At 45.9% G+C, this 25,609-nt stretch overlaps 2 protein-coding genes across 3 annotated transcripts in view; both read left to right on the forward strand.

Annotated features, from left to right (window-relative positions):
- LOC121004527 (oocyte zinc finger protein XlCOF29-like) lies at window positions 1-25,453 on the forward strand. 2 transcript variants are annotated; one of them, XR_005779723.1, is made up of 3 exons: window positions 1-91; window positions 23,277-23,426; window positions 25,109-25,453. XR_005779723.1 is itself a non-coding variant. In XM_040436808.1 (3 exons), exons 1-3 carry the CDS (start codon window positions 22,911-22,913, stop codon window positions 25,322-25,324), a joined length of 375 nt encoding a protein of 124 aa, XP_040292742.1. In that variant the 5' UTR covers window positions 22,888-22,910; the 3' UTR covers window positions 25,325-25,453. The 2 variants fall into 2 exon arrangements, 1 of the variants encoding a protein (XP_040292742.1); XM_040436808.1 differs by lacking the exon at window positions 1-91 and adding an exon at window positions 22,888-22,919.
- Window positions 1-25,609, forward strand: part of LOC121004464 (oocyte zinc finger protein XlCOF22-like) — a 125,976-nt gene that overhangs the window by 90,631 nt on the left and 9,736 nt on the right. The window lies entirely within an intron of this gene.

Raw genomic sequence — 25,609 nt, forward strand, 5'->3', positions numbered from 1 at the left:
CTTACATGTCACGTGACCATGTGACGTAACAAGGTCCTTCTGGTGCATGGAGGTTGGACACGATGGTTAGTGGCCGGTGGTGCTGGTGGAGGTAGGTCTGTAGTAGAAATGGCAAAGAAGGACAATCTGTGCGGCATCACAGCAGGTTATTTATACTAGGCCACGCCTCTAACTCCGCCCACAATCACTGACCGGGGAGCGGTTGGGTGAGTGGACGTTCCTTTAATGCGGAGTCCGCGGGACAATTCTTTTCTTGCGCTTCAATATCCATTGAAATATTAGCGCAGAAATCATCACATTCCAGATATTTTATAGATAGCACCAAATACTGAAGTTCTGGTCTAATATACAGGGAGAAGCCATACAGATAGCCCTCCGTAAGAACAGTGCCCCCCTGTATGAATAACGCCCCCATTAGTGCCCTCCTGTAAGAATAATGCCCCCATTAGTGCCCTCCTGTAATTCGTACCCCCAGTAAGACTAATGCCCCCATTCGTGCCCCCAGTAAGAATAAATTATACAAACTAAATAGGACCTCACAGCACATGTAACGTTTACTTTAATAGTGGCTATAACAATTGGTCCTGGCTGCGTCTCTTCTCTCCCATAGACACTGTAAACAGGCTGACACTCCCAGTGGTTCACAGGCTGGCTGCTTCTCCCGGTCTATGAATCACTGCTCTTTAGATTTCCTCACAGCAGCGCTCGAAATACTAATACTCTGTAGCAACTTCAGCCTTGGAGCGCTCGGGCTGACGGTCTATTTCTGCATCCCGACATGTTTCGCTGGAGACCCAGCGTCTTCAGGGGTAATGCAGGTATCCCCTGTTTAAGATCAATTGAATTGGGATTACTAATAATAATCAATAAATCGTCTGCGAATGCCGCGCACTTGATGTTGGGTTCCCCCTAACTGTAGCCCCTCAATTCTATCATCCTGTCTGATCTTAATAGTAAAGGGTAAGGGGGAACCTTGTCGGGTGCCATTGTGAAAGGAGGGGAAAGAACAGTGTTTACTAGGACTCGTGCAGATGTATTATGGTACATGGCCATAATAGCATCTACAGTGCCTTGCAAAAATATTCACCCCCCTTGACTTTTTTCGTGTCATTTAATTTACAGAACATGCCCACAACTTTGAAGATGTATGTTTAGTTTCTTTTTATTGTGAAGCAAACAAAATACCAGAAAAAGTCAATGTGCATAACTATTCACCCCCCTAAAGTCAGTACTTTGTAGAGCCACCAGTCACAGCTCCAAGTCGTTTTGGATACATCTCTATGAGCTTCCCACATCTTACCACTGGGCTTTTTGCCCATTCCTCCTTGCAAAACTGCTCCAGCTCCTTCAGGTTGGATGGTTTGTGCTTGTGAACAGCAATCTTTAAGTCTGACCACAGATTTTTCTATTCGATTGAGATCTGGGCTTTGACTAGGCCATTCCAACACATTTACATGTTTCTTCTTAAACCACTCAAGTGTTGCTTTAGCAGTGTGTTTGGGGTCATTGTCCTGCTGGAAGGTGAACCTCCGTCCTAGCCTTAAATCACGCACAGAGTGGTGCAGGTTCTGCTCAAGAATATCCCTGTATTTAGCACCATCCATCTTTCCCTCAACTCTGACCAGTTTCTTAGTCCCGGCTACTGAAAAACATCCCCACAGCATGATGCTGCCACCACCATGTCTCACTGTGGGGATGGTGTTCTTCGGATGATGTGATCTGTTGGGTTTGCGCCAGACATAGCGTTTTCTTTGGCCGAAAAGTTCAATTTTAGCCTCATCAGACCAGAGCACCTTCCTCCGTACATTTTGGGAGTCTCCACATGCCTTTTCACAAACTCACAACGTGCTTTTCCAAACGCCTCCACAGCGGCACAGATTCAGTGGAGGGTTACCCCGCCTCCCCCAGGGACAGAAAACAACGTGGAGTTCTTTAAATAGCCCCCTCCCCTTACCTGCTCCAATTGTTTCCTGTCCCTCTGGGATGTGTGGAGATCCTCCTGCAAAGGCTGGGCGCTCGCAGGAGTTCGTTTCTTAGCGCCTCTTGTGTGCTGGGCGGAGAACAGGGCCGCGGGGCTCGCAGTGCGCCCATTCCTGGTTCTCTGGCATAAGTCATCCAGTGGAGGCAGCCCGGGGGACGTCTGTGCGAGTTATCGTCAGAGGACGGGCAGGTCACGTGATCGCAGACGAGATCTCTGTGGGCGGGAGATCTCGGGAGCGCTAGTGCCGGCATACTTCCCCCCCCATACGAGCACTTTAAAAGAGAAGGAAGAAGTGCTTTTTTCCAGCGTCTTGCTGAAAAGCAGAAGCAGTGGATCATGTCTACTCCAGGGGATTCAGACAGAGTACAGAGGTCTGCAGACCCAACCAAAGCCCTCAGCCCAGTAAGCTCTCCTCCCCTGGGGGGTTATAAATGACTTGTAACAGATATGTTTCACTTCAGGTGACAAAGAAATTATTTTTTTTTACCATGGTGAGGGGAAACCTATTTCCTTTTATGACCTAAGGCCGCTTCCTTCTGAACATTTTCTTTCATATATTCCCCTAGGTCAGGGATACGCAAAAGTCGGCTGAATCTTCTCATCGTATTAAAAAGTGTTCAATTTGCAGAAAAGGACTGCCTTCGGTTCATAAAAAAACCCTCTGTGTGAAGTGTTTGGAAAAGATTGTATTAGAAGAATCTCCTTCCTTTCTGGATAATATCAGAAACATTATCAAAGAGGAAGTGAGCAGCGCTGTGGACTGTAAAGTGGCGTCCACGTCTCAAAAAACTTCCACCTCCATGTCAGCAGCGTCCGCCGCTTCTGAAGAAGTAGAAGAAAAAAATCCCTTTATTGTCCCTCAGTGGCGAAATGGATCTGCAGGAGGAAGATTTTGATAAAGGGGCATTACCTTCAGGGTGCAACTCTGATTCCTCTTAAGACGAGTCTGGTCGTCCCCTTTGTTCCATTGAAGAGACAGATTCTCTTTTGAAAACCATAAGGGCGACTTTAAATCAGACTCTAAACAACCAAAATCTGTACATGACCTTATGTTTAGAAGTTTGGAGGGAAAAAGGAAAAGAGTTTTTCCCTTCCATTCTAATATTATCAAACTTCTTAATAAAGAATGGTCGGACCCAGAAAAAAATCCCGGGGTTTCTAAAATTTTTAAGAGAAAGTATCCATTTTCAGAGGAGGATACCACCGTTTGAGATAAATGCCCTAAAGTAGATACTCTTGTAGCAAAAATAACTAAAAAATCTGCTCTCCCTTTTGAGGATGTAGGTCTTTCAAAAGACCACCTGGACAAATAAAGTGAAGCTCTTTTTAAAAGATCCTGGGATTAACCAGATGGAGGAGCATTTAGTGGCAGATACTCCAAGGGAGGATATTATTGCCTCCTTACCTATGTTTAAGCAGGCAGCAAATTTTCTGGCGGATGCATCCGTAGATACCGTAAAACTGGCGGCCAGAGATGCAGCCCCCTCCAATGCCACTAGAAGAGCGGTGTGGCTGAGGTCATGGTCAGGGGATTCTGCTTAAAAAAATAAGTTATGCGGTATCCCCTGTGAGGGAGACAGAGTATTTGGGTCTGTACTCGATGATATACTTGAAAAAGCGACGAATAGGAAAAAAGGTTTTCCGACAGAACCCAAAGATGGGGGGCGTGGCCTGACCGAGCTCGATGGCGGCTGCTTGTTAGCAGAGCTCTCGCCACCAGGCCCTATCTCAGCCTTATTCTTAGCATTACCCTGTGACCGGCATGAAGATTCAGCCGAAGTAGAGCCCGCAAGACGTCCCCGGGCATAAGGGAGACTCGAATTCACGGTCGGACATGGAGAAATTTCTCAGTAAACCAGCTTCTCAGCTGACAGCGAGGACCTCCAAGATGGCGCCGAAACAGCATGGCGCGGCCTCAGAGGGCGCAGCAGACTCCCAAGCGATGAGAGATGGTGAGGCTATGGGGGCATGTAGCCTGCAGCACGGGGGTGAGCAGTCTGAACTCACCAGAGAGTTTCTGGAGGGAGCGCTACAAAGAGCCGCTGGCGGCAGACCTGGCGTCCAATAAATCTGACGTCCGTCATATCGGAGATCGGGTCGATACCCTCGAGCAGTCCCAAGACGCTTTACTTACCTTCAATTCAGCAGTGAAGGACTCCTTGCACTCTCACACTAGAGCGATGAATACTCTACTGCTGCAGATTGAGGACCAGGAGAACAGGAATAGACGTAGGAACATTAGGATCCGGGGCTTACCAGAGGCAGAAGATAAAGAGGATCTGTTCCAGGTTATGGACTCTCTTTAATATGCTCCTAGGCCCTGAGCAAGCGGTCCATGTCACGGTTGAGAGAGTGCACCGGGCCTTGCAGCCTAAACTGGTATCCCTTGACAACCCAAGGGATATAATATGTGGGATTCTGAGCTATAGAGACACTAAGCTGATCTTACAGGCGGCGAGGAAAAGAGGAAAAGTGAAGCTACAAGGGGTTAATGTCCAGATATATCAGGACTTAGCTGCTTCCACCCTTTAAAAACTGAGGATTTTAAAACCGCTCACTGACCTTCTACACTCTTCCAAGATTCCTTACCGATGGCTCTTTCCCTTTGGGATCCTGATTACAGCTGGAAATCGTCGCATAACCGTCCATGCACCTGAGGATCTTCTCCCAGTGTGGGATACACTGCAATTGTCGCCATTGGAGATCCCTTCTTGGATGCCCATCCCAACTATAGAGGATCTACCGCCACTTCCCACTGTATCAAAATGGATGAAACCAAGACCCCAGAGATCCGGGAGGAATAAAAAGGTCTTGACCAAGGTCGCGCCAGACTGAGGGTCGTGCGCTGGCGGTATATTAATATTACTAGCGACTGTTTGTTATGACCATGTCCTTAGGCATATTTCGATACCTTTAACAGACGTTATTTCCTAGTTATACAATGATCTTGCCGATCCTGATTATTATGTATCTATGTTTGCTATGCTTACTGGTTCTATGTTTATCATGGGCTCTCTCTTTCACATAATAGGTGGGTCACAAAGGGTGGTTCCTGATCACTTTATCACATTTATTGTGAGGCTGGGTTAGTGGGGTTCTGGGCTAGTCGGGATACACATGTTGCTTGCATGCGTATTTGCCTCCCCCTCCTAGTACAATATTCCGATTTATATTGGAATTTGCTCATCAGATATATTCACTTATTATATGATTCTGTTTATTTTGTTGTGTATATCCTTGATGTTTGGTCATATATACGGCCTTCGCTCGCGGTTCTATAGACCATACTAATGGCCCCATTAACCGTGAAGCGCAGTAGAAGAATCACAGTTGACATAGTCCTTCTCCAAGAGACCTATTTCTCTAGCTCTCGAGTGCCCAACCTGGGTAACTCCTCTTTCGGCCTATGGTATCATGCTCTTTCTCATAGCTCATCCGCAAGAGGAGTTAGCATTGGATTTTAAGGGGGTGTCCCCTTTACATTCCACTCAGAGTTGAAAGACCCTGAAGGACGGTACCTTCTTTTGAAAGGCGAAATAGGGCGCTTGATGGTCACTGTTTGCAATATATATGCCCCGAATGTTAAAACGGCCAGCTGGTTGAAGGTCATACTTAATACTATCAATGCCTTCGCCACGGGCGTCCTTTTAGTTGGGGGTGACCTCAACCTAACCCTGAATCCTCTGTTTGATTCTTCAACCCAGAAATCTGCTGTCTCATTTCGAGCTCTCAAGTCTGTCCAAACACGTCTCGGAGACCTCCATCTCAGTGACATTTGGAGATCGGTGCACGGAGATAGGCGAGATTACACATTCTACTCTAATCCTCATAAGTCCTATCAGAGGCTGGACTATTTCTTCATCTCTGATAGATACTTACCCGCTGTTCAATCCTCAGTAGTCCATAATATCACGGTATCTGATCATGCGCTGGTCTCCTTTGTTATGTTTTCCAGACTTGTGCGCGAAAGAGTGGTCGTGGAGATTGAATCATACTCTCCTCGACTCTCAGGCACAAGTGGACACTATATCACAGAAATTGCAAGAGTACTTTATCCTGAATGTTGATTCCACATCGTCTAGGGCCTTAATGTGGGAAGCACATAAAGCGGTGATACGTGGGGAATTTATCGCGTTGGGTTCTCACATTAAAAAAGACAGAATGAGGAGAATGTCAGACCTTTTAGCCCTTATTTCCACACTAGAAGCGTCTCATAAAAAGTCACTAGCAATACGGGATTTTGAAGAACTAAAAACCCTTAGACAGGAACTTAAGGGGTTACTAAACGTGAAAGCGGCCAGGGCTTACTTGAGAGTAAAACACAAACATTACGTCCATGGAAGCAGGGGTGGTAAGATCATGTCGGCGCACATTAAAAACCAAGATGACCAGGCCTTCATTAAACAAATGAGATCGCAGGAAGGGTCCCTCACTGCGGATACCCAAAGTATATCAAAAATATTTAGTACTTATTATCATGCATTGTATAATCTTAGGCCTGTTGAGACTGGGGATGAGGTACTTATTAGGGAGGAGGAAATTGGGAGGTTCCTACAATGGTTGGACTTACCTGTTATTTCAGAGTCTTCTAAAATAGCTTTGTTGGCCCCCATGACTTTAGATGACGTTAAGACGGTTCTTAAATCCACACCATCAGGTAAGAGCCCGGGCCTAGGTGGCCTTACGGTGGCTTATTACAAACGTTTTTTTTTCCCAGTATTAGGTCCGCAACATTTTACTTTTTTCAATTCATTGATGAACGGAACCCCCTTAACCAAGCAGGCACTAGAGGCACATATTATCGTGTTGCCGAAGCCAGGCAAAGACGCGGAGGTTCCTTCCAGTTATAGGCCGATTTCGCTGTTAATTGCAGATGTCAAATTGTGGGCGAAACTTTTGGCCAACAGACTCTCTCCTCTGTTGCCAGGGATTATATCGCCGGAACAGTCTCGATTTGTGGGGGGCAGGGAGTGCAGGGACAGCACGTTTCGAGTCCTTCAGGCACAGCAGTACGCCTTGAAACACGGGTGGAAGCTTGCATTCCTTAGTACTGACGCTGAAAAGGCGTTCGATAGGGTGAACTGGATTTTTATGAATGCCACCCTGTTGAAATTCGAACTCCCCTTGCAGTTTGTCGGTGCGGTGCTGTCTCTGTACTCTAACCCCTCCACAAGGGTCCAAGTGAACGGTATCTTTTCCCCCTCTTTTAATATAGTGAATGGGACGCGGCAAGGTTGCCCGCTCTCACCCACATTGTTTATACTCTGCCTAGAGACATTCATTCAAGCTTTAAGACAGGATCCTGTGATCAAGGGACTAGCAGTGGGCCCCGAAATGTATACTGTAGCCGCGTTTGCGGACGATATGTTACTATTCCTGACAAATCCAGAAGAAGCGCTTCCAGCCCTCCTGAAGCAATTAGACAAATTTGGGTCTTTGTTCAATTTTAAAATTAATCTCTCCAAATGCACTGCTTTAGGCATAAACATTGCCCGCTCTTTAACAGAAGGATTCAAGAGGGATTTCCCTTTTCAGTGACATGACTCCCATATTGGTTATTTAGGTATTAAAGTGACAAAGGTACCTAGTCAGTTGTTTTCCCTGAATTACGTGCCTCTACTGTCCAGTATTAGGCAACAACTCGCGGACATCAAGATTGCATACCTATCCTGGGGGGGCAGAAAAAATGTACTAAAAACTTTTATCTTACCCAAACTCTTATATACTCTGCAGACCCTTCCCATTTCCCTTCCCCAATCTTTTCTGGCCCAAACTCATAGACTCTTCTCTTCCTTCATATGGGGGAGCAGCAGTCCTAGGCTCGCATATACGATTTTAGCTAAATCTAGATTTAAGGGTGGCTTTGGGCTTCCAGACGTGGCTAATTATTATAAAGCAGTTCAACTGAGATTGCACTCGAAACTTAGTAACCCAAAAGTTTGCAAATTAGGGTGCCAAATAGCCAGGAAGCTATTAGGCCCGAGGGGTCTAGCAGGGTTATGGGACCCTAAAGTTAAATGTAATAAGGGCTCAGACAAACATGACCCTCTCAGAGGCGTTTTGGATACGTGGTCCAAATTGTCAACACACATTTACTCCACTCAATGCCTGTCGCCGTTCACCCCTATATGCTATTTACCGTATCTATTGGTTAAAGATTTCCAAGACTACTTAGGAATATGGTCAGCATTGGGAACAGGTGCAGTGGGGGAACTTCATGGAACAGCGCGAGGTCCCTTCACTTCAATGGCTCCAATTTAGCTTCCCACATATATCGTGGACCCCTTTACATTATTCGCAGTTTTTGAAAATATGCACTCAATACATCGCATGTACCCCTGGTCATTATGACTCTAATTGGTACGATGTAGTCTTGATGCAACAAGCGAGTAGGAAAGGGGCAGTCTCCTTGATATATAATAAATTACTAGACACTGATGACTCCTCCAAACCCCTTTACATTACACAATGGGAAAAAGACATGGATACCTCCTTTGACAGTGAGACAGTGGCTCGTATTCTATGCCATTCACATGGTTATTCACACTGTATTAGGATCCAGGAAAATGCTTATAAGTTAGTCACTAGGTGGTACAACACGCCTGTTAAACTTCGAGCCATGGATTCCTCACGCTTGGCTCAATGCTGGAGATTCTGTGATGCCATAGACACATTGTTTCATATATGGTGGTCGTGTCCACTGATATCCCCCTTTTGGGACATTATTTCCAAGCATATTCAGGAGATTTGCCCTTCTTCCTCGCCACTTACCCCATTAGTGGTTTTGCTTAATCTACCTAGCACTAGCTTTGCGATGTCAAAACATTCCCTGTTAGCCTCCCTAGTTTCTGCAGCAAAGCTATTAGTTCCTATGTTCTGGTTATCCAGTAAAACGCCGCAAATTGGCGATTGGGTTAGTAAAATGCATGAGATATGTCTTCTTTATCGCACTATAAGTATCTTCTGACATGGAATCCATGGCTTAAATGGCATAAAAAATTCAACCTTCGCTAGCACTACTCACAAGGATAAGATCCACTCTGCTCTGGCACACGTCGCTGATGTTAGTGATGTTAGTGAAACACCGAACCTCAATTATGCATCACAATATCTCCTGTATAGTTGCATCTCAGATCAACTGCGCTGCAGTAGTCCTTTAGTAATGGAATGTTGAACTTACTGTTTTATTGTCTATGTCCACCAACATACTGTGCAGAGTTGACGGTCGCGAGCGATCGTGTATATATATGTCCAATCCTTTGCTATGTATCTTATGACTCAAAATCAAGGATGTTGTTAATGTTCTATGATGTTCACATATACAATGTCTTATCCATTGCTTTCCGCATGTGAAATCTTAATTAAAGATTTGCTAAAAAAAAAAACAACAAACCCAAAGACGTAATTTAGGCTCCTCCACAAAGGGCAGACAGGACCATAAAAAATAGGTTTTTCAGGAAGATGGCAGACAGGTAGAGGTAGAGGTTTTCTCTTTAGCCCCAAAAACCTAGCAGTCAATGATGCCAGAAGTGCAGTGGGAGGAAGGCTAAAAAAATGTTTTCCCTCCTGGGAAAAAAATCTCCAGATCCCCCTGGGTATTAGACGTAATATCGTCAGGTCTAAAGAGAGAATTTTCCTCCCCTCCTCAAAATGTTTTTTGCATTACCAAAGAATAAAAAAAAAAGAAAAAAAAAGTCAGTGCTCATAAATCAATTGACGATACTACTTCAGAAAAAGGCCATAGTTCCTGTTCCACCTGGAGAAGAAAAGACAGGCTTTTATTCCCCAATTTTCTTAGTGAAAAAAAACAAATGGATCTCACAGAGCAATTATAAATTTAAAGGGCCAGTTCCACTACAAACATTTCAAAATGGAAACCATAAAATCTACAATAAATCTTCTCGACAAAGACATTTATATGGCAACCTTGGACCTTGCAGATGCATATTATCATATTCCTATATGCAGCAGTCACCACAAATATCTGAGATTTGCGGTTAAGTCAGGGAAAAAAGTTTTTCACTTTCAATTCCAGGTCCCTCCCTTTGGCCTAACATCAGCCCCCAGAGTCTTCTCAAAAGTAATGTCAGCGGTAGTAGCAAGCCTACATCAGAAGGGGTACTTGTTATCCCTTATCTGGACGATTTCCTCATTGCCGCAAAATCAAAAGAAAATTTTGAGTATCACTTGAACATAGTACAGCAGGATCTGAAAGACCTAGGCTGGATTATAAATCAAGAAAAATTAGATCTTCATCCCGAAAAAAGGAAGGTTTTTCTTGGAATGTTGTTGGACTCTCCTCCCTGTAGAAAAATTAGCAAAAATCAATCAGGAAATTTCTCTCTTTCGGAGCAAGAAAAAAGTGACCATTTGGGTAGTGATGAAGGTGCTGGGCCTTATGTCATCTTCAATTCCAGTAGTAAGATGGGCACAAGCACACTCTCGGGTCCTACAGACGTTTATGTTAAAAAATTGGGACAAGACCATGTTCTCATTAGAAAAGAAAGTGAGAGTCCCTCAACAGGTAAAAGACTAGCCAAGTTATAGGGGCTATCTGTCTAGCCAAGACTTTAATATGGTGGCTAGACAGAAGAAACCTATGCGACGAAGTGTCATGGCGACAGCCCCTAAATAACAACAGATGCCAGCAGATCCGGTTGGGGGGCTCATTCAGGCGTGTCCTTAGTACAGGGACACTTTGAAAGAAGGAGAATGGTGCTTAAATCAACAATTATTCCTTCAGATAACAAAGAAGTGGTCGATTCCACAACTAGACCTGTTTGCGACTCGGCAGAACAGACAGAGGAATTTTGTTCCCTATCCTACAAAGACCACCCTTTGTTCATGGATGCACTGTCCCATCCTTGGCCGAACGAGATCCTGTACGCATTTCCCCCGTTTGCCCTAATACCCAGGATTCTATCAAAAGTGTTACAAGAAAAGTCCAAACTAATTCTAGTGGCTCCATACTGGTCAAGAAGATTTTGCTTCCCCCTACTATTGAACATGTCAGCAGGGGATTATTGGATCCTGCCGCCTCTCCCAGACCTTCTTCATCAGGGTCTAGTCTTGCACCCTAGGTCGGCACAACTAGGTCTGGCAGCTTGGAACCTGAACGGGAATTGTTGAGGAAAAAAAGGCTTTCAGAGGCGGTAATTTCTACTATTTTATGTAGCCGTAAAACTATTACATCAAAGATTTACCATAGAGTTTAAGAAGCTTTTTTAAAATCCTTAAAAGATAGTCTATCATTCTAGATTTCCTGCAAGCGGGCCTAAATAAAGGTTTAAGAGTCAGTACCATATAAGTCCATATCTCAGCCCTAAGTGCCTTTCTAGATACAAAGTTGGCAGAATTAGATCTTGTTAAAAGATTTATAAAAGGGGCAAGGTGGAAGGAACCTATAGTTAGGTCTACAATCCCTCCTTGGGACCTAAATTTAGATTTGTCAGTTTTAATCAATTCCCCATTTGAGCCATTATCTGAAATCCCTTTAAGATTACTGTCATTTAAAACAGTCTTCCTTGTTGCAATTACTACAGCTAGAAGAGTAGGTGAAATACAGGCGTTTTCATGTAGACCTCCCTATCTAACTGTTAGAGATGATAGGATAGTGCTGAAACATTCTCCCTCTTTTTTTACCTAAGGTGGTCTCAAAATTTCACTGTTTGCAAGTAGTTTCGTTGCCATCATTCGGTTCTCCAACAGGTTGTCCGGAGGAGAGGCGTTTTTATAATCTGGACGTTCGCAGATGTTTGTTAGTTTACCTGACAGCAACAGAAACCTTCAGGAAGACAGACAGACTCTTTATTCAGTTTGCTGTACCAAATAGATGACAGACGGCAAGCAAGACAACCATCGGAAGATGGATCACATCTACAATCCTTTTTTGCTACAACTTAAAGGGTGTCATTTCTCCAAAGGGACTAAAAGCTCATTCAACCCGATCAGTCGTGCCCTTCATGGGCAGAGTCAGCAGACGTCTCGCTGGAACAAATATGCCAGGCAGCCACCTGGTCTTCACCTTCTACTTTTTTTCGACATTATCAGTTATATGTGTTAAAAAATAAGAACTTATCATTTTCACGCAGAGTGTTATCTGCAGTGGTCCCTACCTAGTTAATCAATTTATCTGTTATTCCTCCTGTGAATCCCTGCTGCTGTGGAGGCGTTTGGAAAGATTACAATTATTTACCGGTAATTGTTTTTTCCTCTAGCTTCCACAGCGGCACAGGAAATCCCCCCCCCCCACACACACATTTATGTGATAATCTGATGCCGTATTGTGGTATTTTCGTTATTTGAAAAATAGATAAATAACATTATGTTGCCTCCATTTCAGAGTTTCTCGGTTATTTACTGGAGCAGGTAAGGGGAGGGGGCTATTTAAAGATCTCCGTGTTATTTCCTGTCCCTGGGGGAGGCGGAGTAACCCTCCTGTGAATCCGTGCCACCCCAAACTAATTCACAGAAGTTCTGGTTTGGGTTAGGTCTTCTGTAGATTGTATTATTTTCCCTTATAACATGGTTATAAGGGAAAATAATAGCATTCTTAATACAGAATGCATAGTACAATAGTGCTGGAGGAGTTAAAAAAAAAAAAAAAAAAAAAAAAAATTTAACTCACCTTAATCCACTTGTTTGCGCAGCCGGCATCTCTTCTGTCTTCTTCTTTGAGGAATAGGAACTTTGATGACGTCACTACACTCATCACATGGTCCGTCACACCATCCATCACCATGGTAAAAGATCATGTGATGGACCATGTGATGAGCGCAGTGACATCATCAAAGGTCCTATTCTTGTGCTCAGCAAAGATGAAGACAGAAGAGAAGCCGGGCGGAAATCTCGCCCATGTGAAAGGGGCCTTAGGCTGTAATGTAACAAAATATGAATAAAGTCAAGGGAGGTGAATACTTTTGCAAAGCACTGTATGTATTGTGAATAAAAGTGGTATTTGAGCAGCACCCTAGTCATGAGCAGCCAATCTACTTGGTCAAGTAGGGCGATAGCTCGTACATTCCCTTCTTAAGGGATGTGTAACAGTCCTACAGGCTCACCTGAGTCAGAGGACTGCTGGCTGGAGGTAGGAGTGGAGCCCAGTGGCAAGGACCGCAGGCAGGTAGTAGGTGCAGGAAGTCAGGCAGAGGCGTAGTCGGTAGGCAGGCGGTGGGTCAGGGCAGGCGGCAGTAAGCGTGGTCAGACAATCCGGATGGCAACGGTGGTAGCAGTTCAGTAGGTAGGGACAAAGCAGAAGAGTAGTCGGTAGGCAATTCCTGGTCAGCAGTGGACTTCCAGTAGTAGCAAGAGCAGCAGATGAGGAGAAGCTTGATCAAGGCTCAGGAGCTCAATAATCAGCAAACTGGAGTGTAAGGGGCTGGACTTATATAGGGAAGTACCAGGTGTGGGGAATCAAGGGTGATGAGCAAGGCTTGGCAAGACTGAGGTTAACTAATAGGCTTCAGGAAGGAATGTCCAGAGAGGACGGTAACCTAATAAGCAGGGCTACCGCCTGGGATGTGGCTGGTCATGGGTTCGAATCCTGACAGTACTCCCCCCCCCCCCCTTCCAAGGTGACCTCCGGGCACCGCAGGGGCAGGCTTACCGGGGTGCCGTTGGTGGAACTCTTTTACCAGTCTGGGGGCGTGGACATTTTCTTCTGGCTCCCAGGAGTTATCCTCGGGAGCTTCTCTCCCGCTCCTTCTGGTGGCCAACATACAAGGAGGACATCAAGAGGTACATCTCCTCGTGCACGGTCTGTGCCCGCAATAAGACTCCTCGTTCCTCTCCCGTGGGTCTGTTACAACCCCTCCTGATTCCCTCCCGCCCCTGGGGCTCGATCTCCATGGACTTTGTGGTAGACCTTCCTCCTTCAAAAGGGATGAACACCATCCTGGTCGTGGTCGACCGTCTCACCAAGATGGCCCATTTCATCCCCTACAAAGGCCTACCCACCGCCAAACAGACGGCCGATCTTATTCTCAGAGAGGTCTTCAGGCTGCATGGGATCCCAGACGATGTGGTCTCCGACCGAGGCGTACAATTTGCCTCAAAGTTCTGGAAGAACTTCTGCCTGGTGCTCGGGGTTAAAGTGAACCTGTCCTCCGCTTTCCACCCTCAGTCAAACGGGCAGACGGAGAGAACTAATCAGACCCTAGAGCAGTACCTACGCTGTTTCAGCTCCCACCTGCAGTATGACTGGCTTGATCATCTCCCCACGGCCGAGTTCGCCTACAACAATGCTGAGCACAGCTCAACCAAGCACAGCCCCTTCTTTGCTAACACAGGCTCGCACCCGGTGTTCATTCCCCACCTACCCGTCGCCTCCACCCTCCCAGCAGTGGCCGAACGCCTAACAACCCTACAGGAGGCACAAAAGAACATTATAGACAATCTCCAGCTTGCCCAGAGGCGCTTTAAACAGGAGCAGACAGACGTCGCAAACCCACCCCGGGCTTCCATGTGGGAGACAAGGTGTGGCTGTCCACCAGGAACCTCAGATTGAAGGTCCCCTCCAAAAAGTTGGCCCAAAGATACATGGGTCCGTTCCGGATCACCGCACAAATCAACGAGGTCACGTTCCGGCTCAACCTTCCGTACTCCATTAGGGTGCACCCTGTCTTCCATTGTTCACTCCTCAAGCCATACGTGGAGAACACCTTCACAGGCCGCCACTCGCCCCCTCCACCACCCGTGAGGGTACAGGGTGAAGAAGAATACACTGTCGCAAAGATCCTCGACTCCAGGATCCACCGGGGAAGACTACAATACCTAATTGGGTGGGAGGGTTACCCTCCTGGACCTAACCTTTGCCCGCGAAAAGAACATTCCACTGACAATCAAGGCAGCCCCCGTTGACCTGGAAACCGTCGACAGATCCCCACTCTCCTCGGTGCCGGCCACTCACGAGACCACCGAACTACAACTCCTCATAGAACCCGATCACAGCGAAAAGATCCACTTCTCGCTGATCGCCTCCCCGAAGTTCCCGGTGATCTTGGGCATCCCATAGTTGGCCACCCACAACCCCTCGGTGGACTGGCAAACCCGCTGCATACAATTCCCGTCCGAGTTCTGCTTGCTAAATTGCTCCTACAAACCCGTCCTTCCACCTGAAGACACCACCATCTCAAAACTATACGTCTGCTACCCCCTCAATACAGCGAGTTCCAGGATGTCTGCGACAAGAAAAACGCAGACAAGCAGCCACCACACCGACCCTACGACTGCCCTATAGAACTGTTGCCCGGGGCCGAAATACCCTTTGGCAGTATCTACCCCCTCTCAGAGCCTGAACTCAAGGCTCTGAAAGAGTACCTGGACGAGAACCTGAGGAAGGGGTTCATCCGGCCCTCTACCTCCCCAGCGGGAGCCCCCTTTTTCTTCGTAGAGAAAAAAGACTCCTCCCTGCATCCCTGCATAGACTACAGAAAGCTTAACAACATAACCGTAAAAAAAACGGTACCCGCTCCCACTGATTTCAGAACTCCTCGAGAGACTCCGGGCAGCGAAGATCTTCACTAAACTCGACCTTCGAGGGGCCTACAACCTCGTCCGAATCCGCCCTGGGGACGAATGGAAGACCGCCTTCCGGACATGTTATGGTCATTTTGAGTACCTGGTCATGCCTTTTGGACTCTGCAATGCTCCCGCCACCTTCCAGCACTTCATTAACGACGTCCTCAGGGACATGCTGGATCTGTTTGTAGTCGTTTACCTGGACGACATCTTGATCTTCTCTGAAGACCTCGAGCAGCACCGCGAACACGTCCGCAGGGTACTGCAGAGACTCCAACAGAACTCTCTCTATATCAAGCTAGAGAAATGCGAGTTTGAGCGAACCACCACTCAGTTCCTCGGATACATCATCTCCCCTGAGGGCCTAAGTATGGACCCGGGGAAGGTCCAAGCTGTGATGAACTGGCCCGTTCCGAGAAACGAGAAGGAGATACAAAGATTCATTGGCTTCGCCAACTTCTATCGGAAGTGTATCCGGAACTTCTCCAAGGTCATAGCACCAATCACCCAACTCACCAAGAAGGCAGTCCCCTTCCCCTGGACACCTGAGGCCCAAGAGGCCTTCACTAAGTTGAAACTCCTCTTCACTTCTGCTCCAATCCTAATCCACCCGAACCCCGAGCTGCCATTTACAGTCGAAGTGGATGCATCAGACTCCGCTGTGGGGGCAGTTTTGTCACAACGGACAGGGGAGAGGATGCTATTACACCCGTGCGCATATTTCTCCCGCCAGATGTCCCCCTCCGAGAAGAACTATGACATCGGGAAAAAATAACTACTGGTGATCAAGGATGCCTTCTCCGAGTGGAGACACCTGCTGGAGGGAGCCACCAACCCCATAATCGTACTAACTGACCACAAGAACCTCGAGTTCATCCGCAGCGCTAAGAGACTCTCAGCCAGACAGGCCAGATGGAGCCTATTCTTTTCCCGCTTCAACTTTCTCATCACCTACCACCCCGGATCAAAAAACGGCAAGGCTGACGCCCTCTCCAGAATGTTTTCCGAGCCCTCACAGAGTAACAAGGGCCAAAATAACATCCTACTCGAGAAAAGGGTCGTAGGGGCCACCTACTCTAAAGAACTCCTGGGCACAATCAAAGAAGGATATAAAAATGACCCCTTCCTCGCCCACCCCACAGGGAATGTCAGCCTTACGTTTAAGAACGGTCATTGGTTTCATCAGGACCTACAACTATATGTACCAGAAATCGCACGGCTCGAAGTGCTCAAACTCAAACATGACTCCAAGGTGGCCGGCCATTTTTGCACAAGAAAGACCCATGAAGTTGCCTCCCGCCCCGGAGTCTAACATCGCTGAACAGGGGAGTTGTCTCCCCTCAATGTCGATGAGGATGGGAACGATGAAGTGGGATCCATGAGCCGCCGTGTTGTTATTTTCCGGGGCTGCTGGCGGGGTTGGAGTCTGTGGTTGCTCCTTTAGTTCCATGACGGCAATAGTCTTTCGGATCTTATGAGGACATTTGATGGAAAAATGACCCGGCTCCCCACAGTAGAGGCAGAGGTTTTCGGCCAGCCGTCTCTCCTTCTCAGCTGTGGATAGAGACCTACGTAGAGCGTCGACCTGCATAGGTTCAGTTGCTGATTGGGGGTCGTGCTGGGCGGTGGAAGAGAAGGAGTAAGTGGATTTGTGGTCCGAGGACCAGAGTCTTTCTTTCTTCCTCTCGGAGAGTCTTTGATCTATCCGGATGCATAACTGAATGAAGTCATCCAGATCGTCCGGGGCTTCAACTCTGGCGAGTTCGTCCTTTATTAATTCGGACAGGCCTCGCCGGAATTGGCTCCTCTGTGCCGCTGGGTTCCAGGTGGTGTCCGTGACCCAACGGCGAAACGCGGCGGTGTATTCGGCGACGGAGCGTCTCCCTTGCCGCAGACCATGTAGTCGCGCCTTGGCTGTCGCACAGCTGTTGGGGTCGTGGAAGACTTGGCTCATGGCGGTGATGAAGTTGTTTAGGTTGTCCAGGAGCTGACTGTTAGTCTCCACGTAAGGTGATGCCCATGCTAATGCTTCATCCGTCAGGAGATTGACCATGAATAGCACCTTCTTTTTCTCGGTGGTGAAGGGGGCCGGGTACATCTGAAAATAGATGCGGCATTGGTTTAGAAACCCCAGATACTGGCGTCTGTCGCCGCCGAATCTTGATGGGAGTGGCATGCGGGTGTCTGCGGCCGCGCCGCGGACGTCCAGGAGTTGCCTCTGTAGTTCAATAATCTCCCTTTGCTGGCTTTGGACTACGCCTTGGAGCTGGGCAAATTTCTCCTGATATGTAGTACCAAATTCTTGAAGTTCGGAGACCTGCTTACGCAGAGTGGCCATTGCGGACTCCATAGTGTGGCTGATTATTCTGTAACAGTCCTACAGGCTCACCTGAGTCAGAGGACCGCTGGCTGGAGGTAGGAGTGGAGCCCAGTGGCAAGGACCGCAGGCAGGTAGTAGGTGCAGGAAGTCAGGCAGAGGCGTAGTCGGTAGGCAGGCGGTGGGTCAGGGCAGGCGGCAGTAAGCGTGGTCAGACAATCCGGATGGCAACGGTGGTAGCAGTTCAGTAGATAGGGACAAAGCAGAAGAGTAGTCGGTAGGCAGGCGGTGGGTCAGGGCAGGCGGCAGTAAGCGTGGTCAGACAATCCGGATGGCAACGGTGCTAGCAGTTCAGTAGGTAGGGACAAAGCACATGGTGAACGTCCTAAAAAGAAAAAATAAAAAAAAATAAAAACTATGATGGAATTGCAATTTTGTCCACCTCACTTCCCCAAAAATGTTAGAAAAAGTGATCAAAAAAGTCATATGCACCCAAAATTAGTACCAATCAAACCATCCCCTCATCCCGCAATTGACAAAAAATAAATAAATACAGACACAAAAAACATGATATTTTTTTTCAAAAATGCTTTTATTGTGTAAAATAAAATAAAAAAAACAAATGCACATATTAGGTATCGCCGTGTCAGTAACAATCTGATTTATAAAACTATCATGGGATCCTACCCATCTGGTGAACGCTGTAAAAAAAATTAAAATAAAAGCTGTGCCAAAAAAGCCATTTTTTATCACCTTACATCACAAAAAGTGTAATACCATGCAATTAAAAATGTATATGTGCCCCAAAATGGTACCAATCAAACCGTCAACTCATCCTGCAAAAATTGAGACCCTACCTAAGACAATCATCCAAAAAATAAATATGGCTTTCAGAAAATGATGACACAAAAACATGATTTTTTTTTTTTTTTTTAAATTGTGTAAAACCAAAATAAATTTTTTAAAAATAGACAAATTTGGTATCGCCGGGTCCGTAACGACCTGATCTATAAAAATATCACATGATCTACCTTGTTAGATGAACATTGTAAAATACAGAAAATAAAAACTGTGCCAGAACAGCTATTTTTTTGGTTACCTTGCCTCACAAAAAGCGTAATATAAATAAATATATAGATACACACACGACGCACAACTACCTCTAGCAAAAGATTTACATACTGCAGGAGTAACCCTAATAAAATACACTGCCTGTCCCCAAAAAAAAAGTCACCACCAAAAGAAAAGTCACTGTCACGGATGTAGTAGTGGAGAACACCAAAAGACAACAAGAAGGAAGGAGAAAGACACTAGGTCTCACCGCTAGGGAAGAAAAAAAAGGGTCACCACCTATAAAACCCTGCTCCTGACCCTAACTCCTATCCGTATGGGCACCTCTCGATGGTAGAGATGCCCATACACAGGAACCTAGAAAACCCTGGTGACCCTCAGATGCCCTAAAGGTAATGACAGGGCAGAGACAACCCATTCCTTCCCTGGTGAAGGAACCAGCGTCTCGCTGAGGCCTAGTAAACAACCGGGGCACATACTGTTGCTGAACCTAGACCTGACCAACTGCAGCAACCCCAGATTATAGCACTGCCCCCACAGGCTTGTACAGTAGGCACTAGGCATGATGGGTGCATCACTTCATCTGCCTCTCTTCTTACCCTGATGCGCCATCACTCTGGAACAGGGTAAATCTTGACTGATCAGACCACATGACCTTCTTCCATTGCTCCAGAGTCCAATCTTTATGTTCTCTAGCAAATTTAAGCCTTTTTTTTTCTGGTTTGCCTCACTGATTAGGGGTTTTCTTATGGCTACACAGCTGTTCAGTCCCAATCCCTTGAGTTCCCTTCGCATTGTGCGTGTGGAAATGCTCTTACTTTCACTATTAAACATAGCCCTCAGTTCTACTGTTTTTCTTCCATTTGATTTCACCAAATGTTTAAGTGATCGCCGATCACGATCATTCAGGATTTTTTCCCCGCCACATTTCTTCCTCAAATATGATGGGTCCCCACTATCCTTCTAGTTTTTAATAATGCGTTGGACAGTTCTTAACCCAATTTTAGTAGTTTCTGCAATCTCCTTAGATGTTTTCTCTGCTTGATGCATGCCAATGATTTGACCCTTCTCAAACAGACTAACATCTTTTCCATGACCACGAGATGTGTCTTTTGAAATGGTTGTTTAAGAAATGAGAAGCAACTCATTGCACCAGTTGGGGTTAAAAAACTTATTGCCAGCTGAAAGATAATCGCCCATGCAGTAATTATCCAATAGGAGGCTCTATTTGCTTAGTTAAATCCAGGTGGCAACTTTTATTTTGGGCAGGCAGTGTTTGTGTGTGTGTGTATGTGTGTGTATATATATATATATATATATATATATATATATATATACACACACACACAAGCTTTGCCTCTAATGTCACCAGATGTAACTCAGCTATCCTATAAGTTAATATTCAGCTCTTACAATAAGCCTTGAGACATGACTTGGATATTAAATAAACCAGCACCTCATCTGCAGACAGCTGTTTCAGGGTGATTGCCCCTCATCAGTGCAGAGCAGAGAGTACTGGCTTAACTGGGTAGGAGGCCTGTGTCTGAGCAAGGGGGAACTAATTCTCCTTAGAGAGAGAGCACCTTAATCAGTGTGAGGAGACTTATAGGCCATACATGCTCCTCTGGAATTCTGGGAGGGAAGAAATGCAAATGAGCTCTGCCTTTAATGCCACCAGATGTAAGGCAGCTATCCTATAAGTCAATATTCAGCTCTTACAATAATCCTTGACACATGACTTGGATATTAAATCCCTAAGGAGAGTTAGTTCCCCCCCTTGCTCGGACAGAGGTTTCACGGTGGGGAGTGGGGGAAACCCCCCACCGTGCGGTGTCAAAGGATAAAAGGGGATTAGCCTGGCCAAAAGGAGTAATAAGGGAGCAGGTCACCTCCTACAGTGTCCCTAATCCTTTCCCTGACTCCTCACTGTATGAGAGGACCCCGATGGTAGGACGACTCATACTCAGGATTCCTAGAGACCCTAAGTCGCCCTGGTAATCCCTCACCAAGGAGCAGGGAAGAGACGACCTGTTCATCCCAGTAATGGAGGAACAGGAGTCTCTATCTGAGGCCAGGCTGCAAGGAGAGGGGAACACATACAGCAAAAAGAGATGGCAGGTAAGCGAAACCAATAACACTTACCTGCCACAGACACACTGACTGGAACCCGTGCACTAGTGCTGCTGTCCACACCAACATAAAGCACACAGCACACACCACAAACCACACAGGAACCCAGGACATCCATAGCTGCAATAACATGAGACAGGGGAATGTCTAGTAAACATGACACCAAACACCACCAGACATATAACACCAAACTAGACATACAAACACCCTGAACATAACCCACTCCATACAAATAGGGACAGGAAGGGAAGGAGACACCGGAATGACATTGATGACCACAAGGGTGGCCCTCGCTGGATAGATGGTTAAAGCCAGGAATAGAGAACCACCAGCATACACCAAGGCTGGAGGAACCCTCAGCTTCAGGCATCCAGCAGAGGCTAAATAGCCCAAGCAGCCACACCCCCACACACACAAACCCAGTGTTCACAAAACACTAGGAGGTAGTTAACCCTTCCAACACCAGACAATGGAAGGAAACCACTTAAAGGGGAAGTGCACACACAAGCATACCAAACCACGTAACCACTGGCAACAGCATGAGTGGCAACCATGTCACGGCAATCACCCAGAAGGCCAAGACACTGCCACTGCATGCTCTCACAGCAACACGTTGCCCGCGGGCATCCGCAAGTGTGGCAACAGTGTCACAGCGTACACCATAGGCCATGACAACAGGCCTCCTACCCAGTTAAGCCAGTACTCTCTGCTCTGCACTGATGAGGGCCAATCACCCCGAAACAGCTGTCTGCAGATGAGGTGCTGGCTTATTTAATATCCAAGTCATGTCTCAAGACTTCTTGTAAGAGCTGAATATTGACTTATAGGATAGCTGCCTTACATCTGGTGGCATTAGAGGCAAAGCTTGTTAAGAGCTCATTTGCATTTCTTCCCTCCCAGAATTCCAGAGGAGCATGTATGGCCTATACGTCTCCTCACACTGATTAAGGTGCTCTCTCCCTAAGGAGAGTTAGTTCCCCCCTTGCTATATATATACTGTAATGGCAGCACAGCAGGCCAAATATAAATATGGAGGTGATGCCAATGGATCTGGAAAGAAATCTGGGATAATATAAAAATAAAAAACAATAGCAACACTCTCAGAATAAAAGGGTAAAAAGAAAAACACTTTTTTCACCCCTGTGGTTGCAACGTTTCCGCTTATAGCTTGAAAAAAGGCTCTATGAATGAGCCGAAAACGTTGCGACCACAGGGGTGAATTAAGTGTTTGAGAGTGCTGTCACTTTTTTCTTTATATTGTCATTTTTCAAACTGGTGTAAAGTAGAACTTGCTTAGTTGCCCATAGCAACCAAAAAAATTCCACCTTTCATATTTCACAGCTCTTTTGTAAAATGAAAGGAGGAATCTGATTGGTTGCTATGGGCAACTAAGCCAGTTTTCCTTTGCACTAGTTTTGATAAGTCCCCCCCCCCCTTCCCATGTTCTTCTATGTGTACATGACATTGTGTGTCGTCACACTGTACTAATCTGTGTGGGAAAAGTGACAGTTCATGTGTCACAATACACAATACTGTATTCAGAAGAGAGAGCGCATGTTGTGACCACGTGAGAGCGTCAGTAAATGAGATCTATATCCTGTGTATAACACCATGGTTCTGACTGTAGATCGCTGCACTAACGTTATCAGCAGAAATATCTATTGCCTTCTACAAATAATGGACTTTCTACAGAATGGAAAGTGAGAAATAGATCTGCTGATTACAGGCCTTCTGTATGGAAGTGGCTGATAGCTGTGCCATGTGACAGGATGTGTGGGTGGGGCTTATCTCAGAGAAGGGGCAGAGCAGAGCTGTGCCATGTGACAGGATGTGGGGGTAGGGGAGAGGCCATGTGACCAGTGCTGAGGGAACGCCTACAGAGCCTCACAGGAGATGACCACAGTGAGTAAAAATCATAGAAGAGCATTTCTGAGTGCGTGTGAAGCAAAACTGATACCAATAAACAAACATGTGCAATTTTATTATGTGCTGCATTACAGTAAGATATGGGTTGTTGATTTTTAATGCACAAAGGTGCCCATAGCCTTTAAGTTGTGACATATGAAACTACCTTGACCTCACACATTGAGGATCTGCCTTGACTAAGCTATTTAACTCATGTTCCTATCCAACAAAAAAAGAGAACACAACATCTACACTTTATTATCTCCTCCAATGTCTCCTCTTATTCTCTCCAGTAATTGTATTTTACATGGGATTTTGTAGGATTTTACATCTTCTCATCTTTTCTCCATTCAGGTTCCTACAATACAGGATCCACTCAGTGGATATCTTCTATATAAGATCCTTCTTCTGATTGACCCATCAAGAATGGATAGGGACAGGAACAAGATGGCGGAGAGTATAATAAATCTCACCCTAGAGATCCTCTTCCGGCTTACTGGAGAGGTGAGAGATTCTGACGATGTCATATTACATCATCTTATCTATGTTACTAACAGATGGACATGACTGGAGAGGTGACTCTGGAGATGTACAGTCGTGGCCAAAAGTTTTAAGAATGACAAAAATATTAGTTTTTACAAAGTTTGCTGCTAAACTGCTTTTAGATCTTTGTTTCAGTTATTTCTGTGATGTTGTAAAATATAATTACAGCACTTCATACGTTTCAAAAGCTTTTATCGGCAATTACGTGACATTTATGCAAAGAGTCAGTATTTGCAGTGTTGGCCCTTCTTTTTCAGGACCTCTGCAATTCGACTGGGCATGCTCTCAATCAACTTCTGGGCCAATTCCTGACTGATAGCAAACCATTCTTTCATAATCACTTCTTGGAGTTTGTCAGAATTAGTGGGTTTTTGTTTGTCCACCCGCCTCTTGAGGATTGACCAAAAGTTCTCAATGGAATTAAGATCTGGGGAGTTTCCAGGCCATGGACCCAGTTGTCAACGTTTTGGTCCCCGAGCCACTTAGTTATCACTTTTGCCTTATGGCACGGTGCTCCATCGTGCTGGAAAATGCATTGTTCTTCACCAAACTGTTGTTGGATTGTTGGAAGAAGTTGCCGTTGGAGGGTGTTTTGGTACCATTCTTTATTCATGGCTGTGTTTTTGGGCAAAATTGTTAGTGAGCCCACTCCCTTGGATGAGAAGCAACCCCACACATGAATGGTCTCAGGATGCTTTACTGTTGGCATGACACAGGACTGATGGTAGCGCTCACCTTTTCTTCTCCGGACAAGCCTTTTTCCAGATGCCCCAAACAATCGGAAAGAGGCTTCATCGGAGAATATGACTTTGCCCCAGTCCTCAGCAGTCCATTCACCATACTTTCTGCAGAAGATCAATCTGTCCCTGATGTTTTTTTTGGAAAGAAGTGGCTTCTTTGCTGCCCTTCTTGACACCAGGCCATCTTCCAAAAGTCTTCGCCTCACTGTGCGTGCAGATGCGCTCACACCTGCCTGCTGCCATTCCTGAGCAAGCTCTGCACTGGTGGCACTCCGATCCCGCAGCTGAATCCTCTTCAGGAGACGATCCTGGCGCTTGCTGGACTTTCTTGGACGCCCTGAAGCCTTCTTAACAAGAATTGAACCTCTTTCCTTGAAGTTCTTGATGATCCTATAAATTGTTGATTGAGGTGCAATCTTAGTAGCCACAATATCCTTGCCTGTGAAGCCATTTTTATTCAACACAATGATGGCTGCACGCGTTTCTTTGCAGGTCACCATGGTTAACAATGGAAGAACAATGATTTCAAGCATCACCCTCCCTTTAACATGTCAAGTCTGCCATTTTAACCCAATCAGCCTGACATAATGATCTGCAGCCTTGTGCTCGTCAACATTCTCACCTGAGTTAACAAGACGATTACTGAAATGATCTCAGCAGGTCCTTTAATGACAGCAATGAAATGCAGTGGAAAGGTTTTTTTGGGATTAAGTTAATTTTCATGGCAAAGAAGGACTATGCAATTCATCTGATCACTCTTCATAACATTCTGGAGTATATGCAAATTGCTATTATAAAAACTTAAGCAGCAACTTTTCCAATTTCCAATATTTATGTAATTCTCAAAACTTTTGGCCACGACTGTATGTAGTGATATTTATTACTGTGTCTCTCCATAACCAGGACTACACAGTAGTGAAGAAGACCTCTAGTGAGCGCTGTCAGACCCCTGTGTCTGAAGCACGGGGAAGAACCCTGAGCCCAATCACGGGGCCTCCACCTCACCCCCTGATACATGAGGAAATCAATAGAGAGAAGATCCTAAAGCTCACCAATAGGATGATTGAGCTGCTGACTGAAGAGGTGGGAATGCTGGGACATTATAAAGGAATTCTATGAAGGGATCTGGGCGATGACTGTATGATTGTGTTGTCAGGTTCCTATAAGGTGTCAGGATGTCACAATCCATTTTTCCATGGAGGAGTGGGAGTATTTAGAAGGGCACAAAGATCTGTACAAGGACGTCATGATGGAGGATCACCAGCCCCTCACATCACCAGGTAATAGACATGACTACATATACCCGTCCTCTCATTATCTGTATGTAAGGAATTAATTCAGTCACTGGATGTGTTTCCTACAGTTAAGGAAAAGAGAAGAACACCTGAGAGATGTCCCAGTCCT

The sequence above is a fragment of the Bufo bufo genome, chromosome 6 (assembly GCF_905171765.1).
Source record: "Bufo bufo chromosome 6, aBufBuf1.1, whole genome shotgun sequence".
Classification (NCBI taxonomy): Eukaryota; Metazoa; Chordata; class Amphibia; order Anura; family Bufonidae; genus Bufo; species Bufo bufo.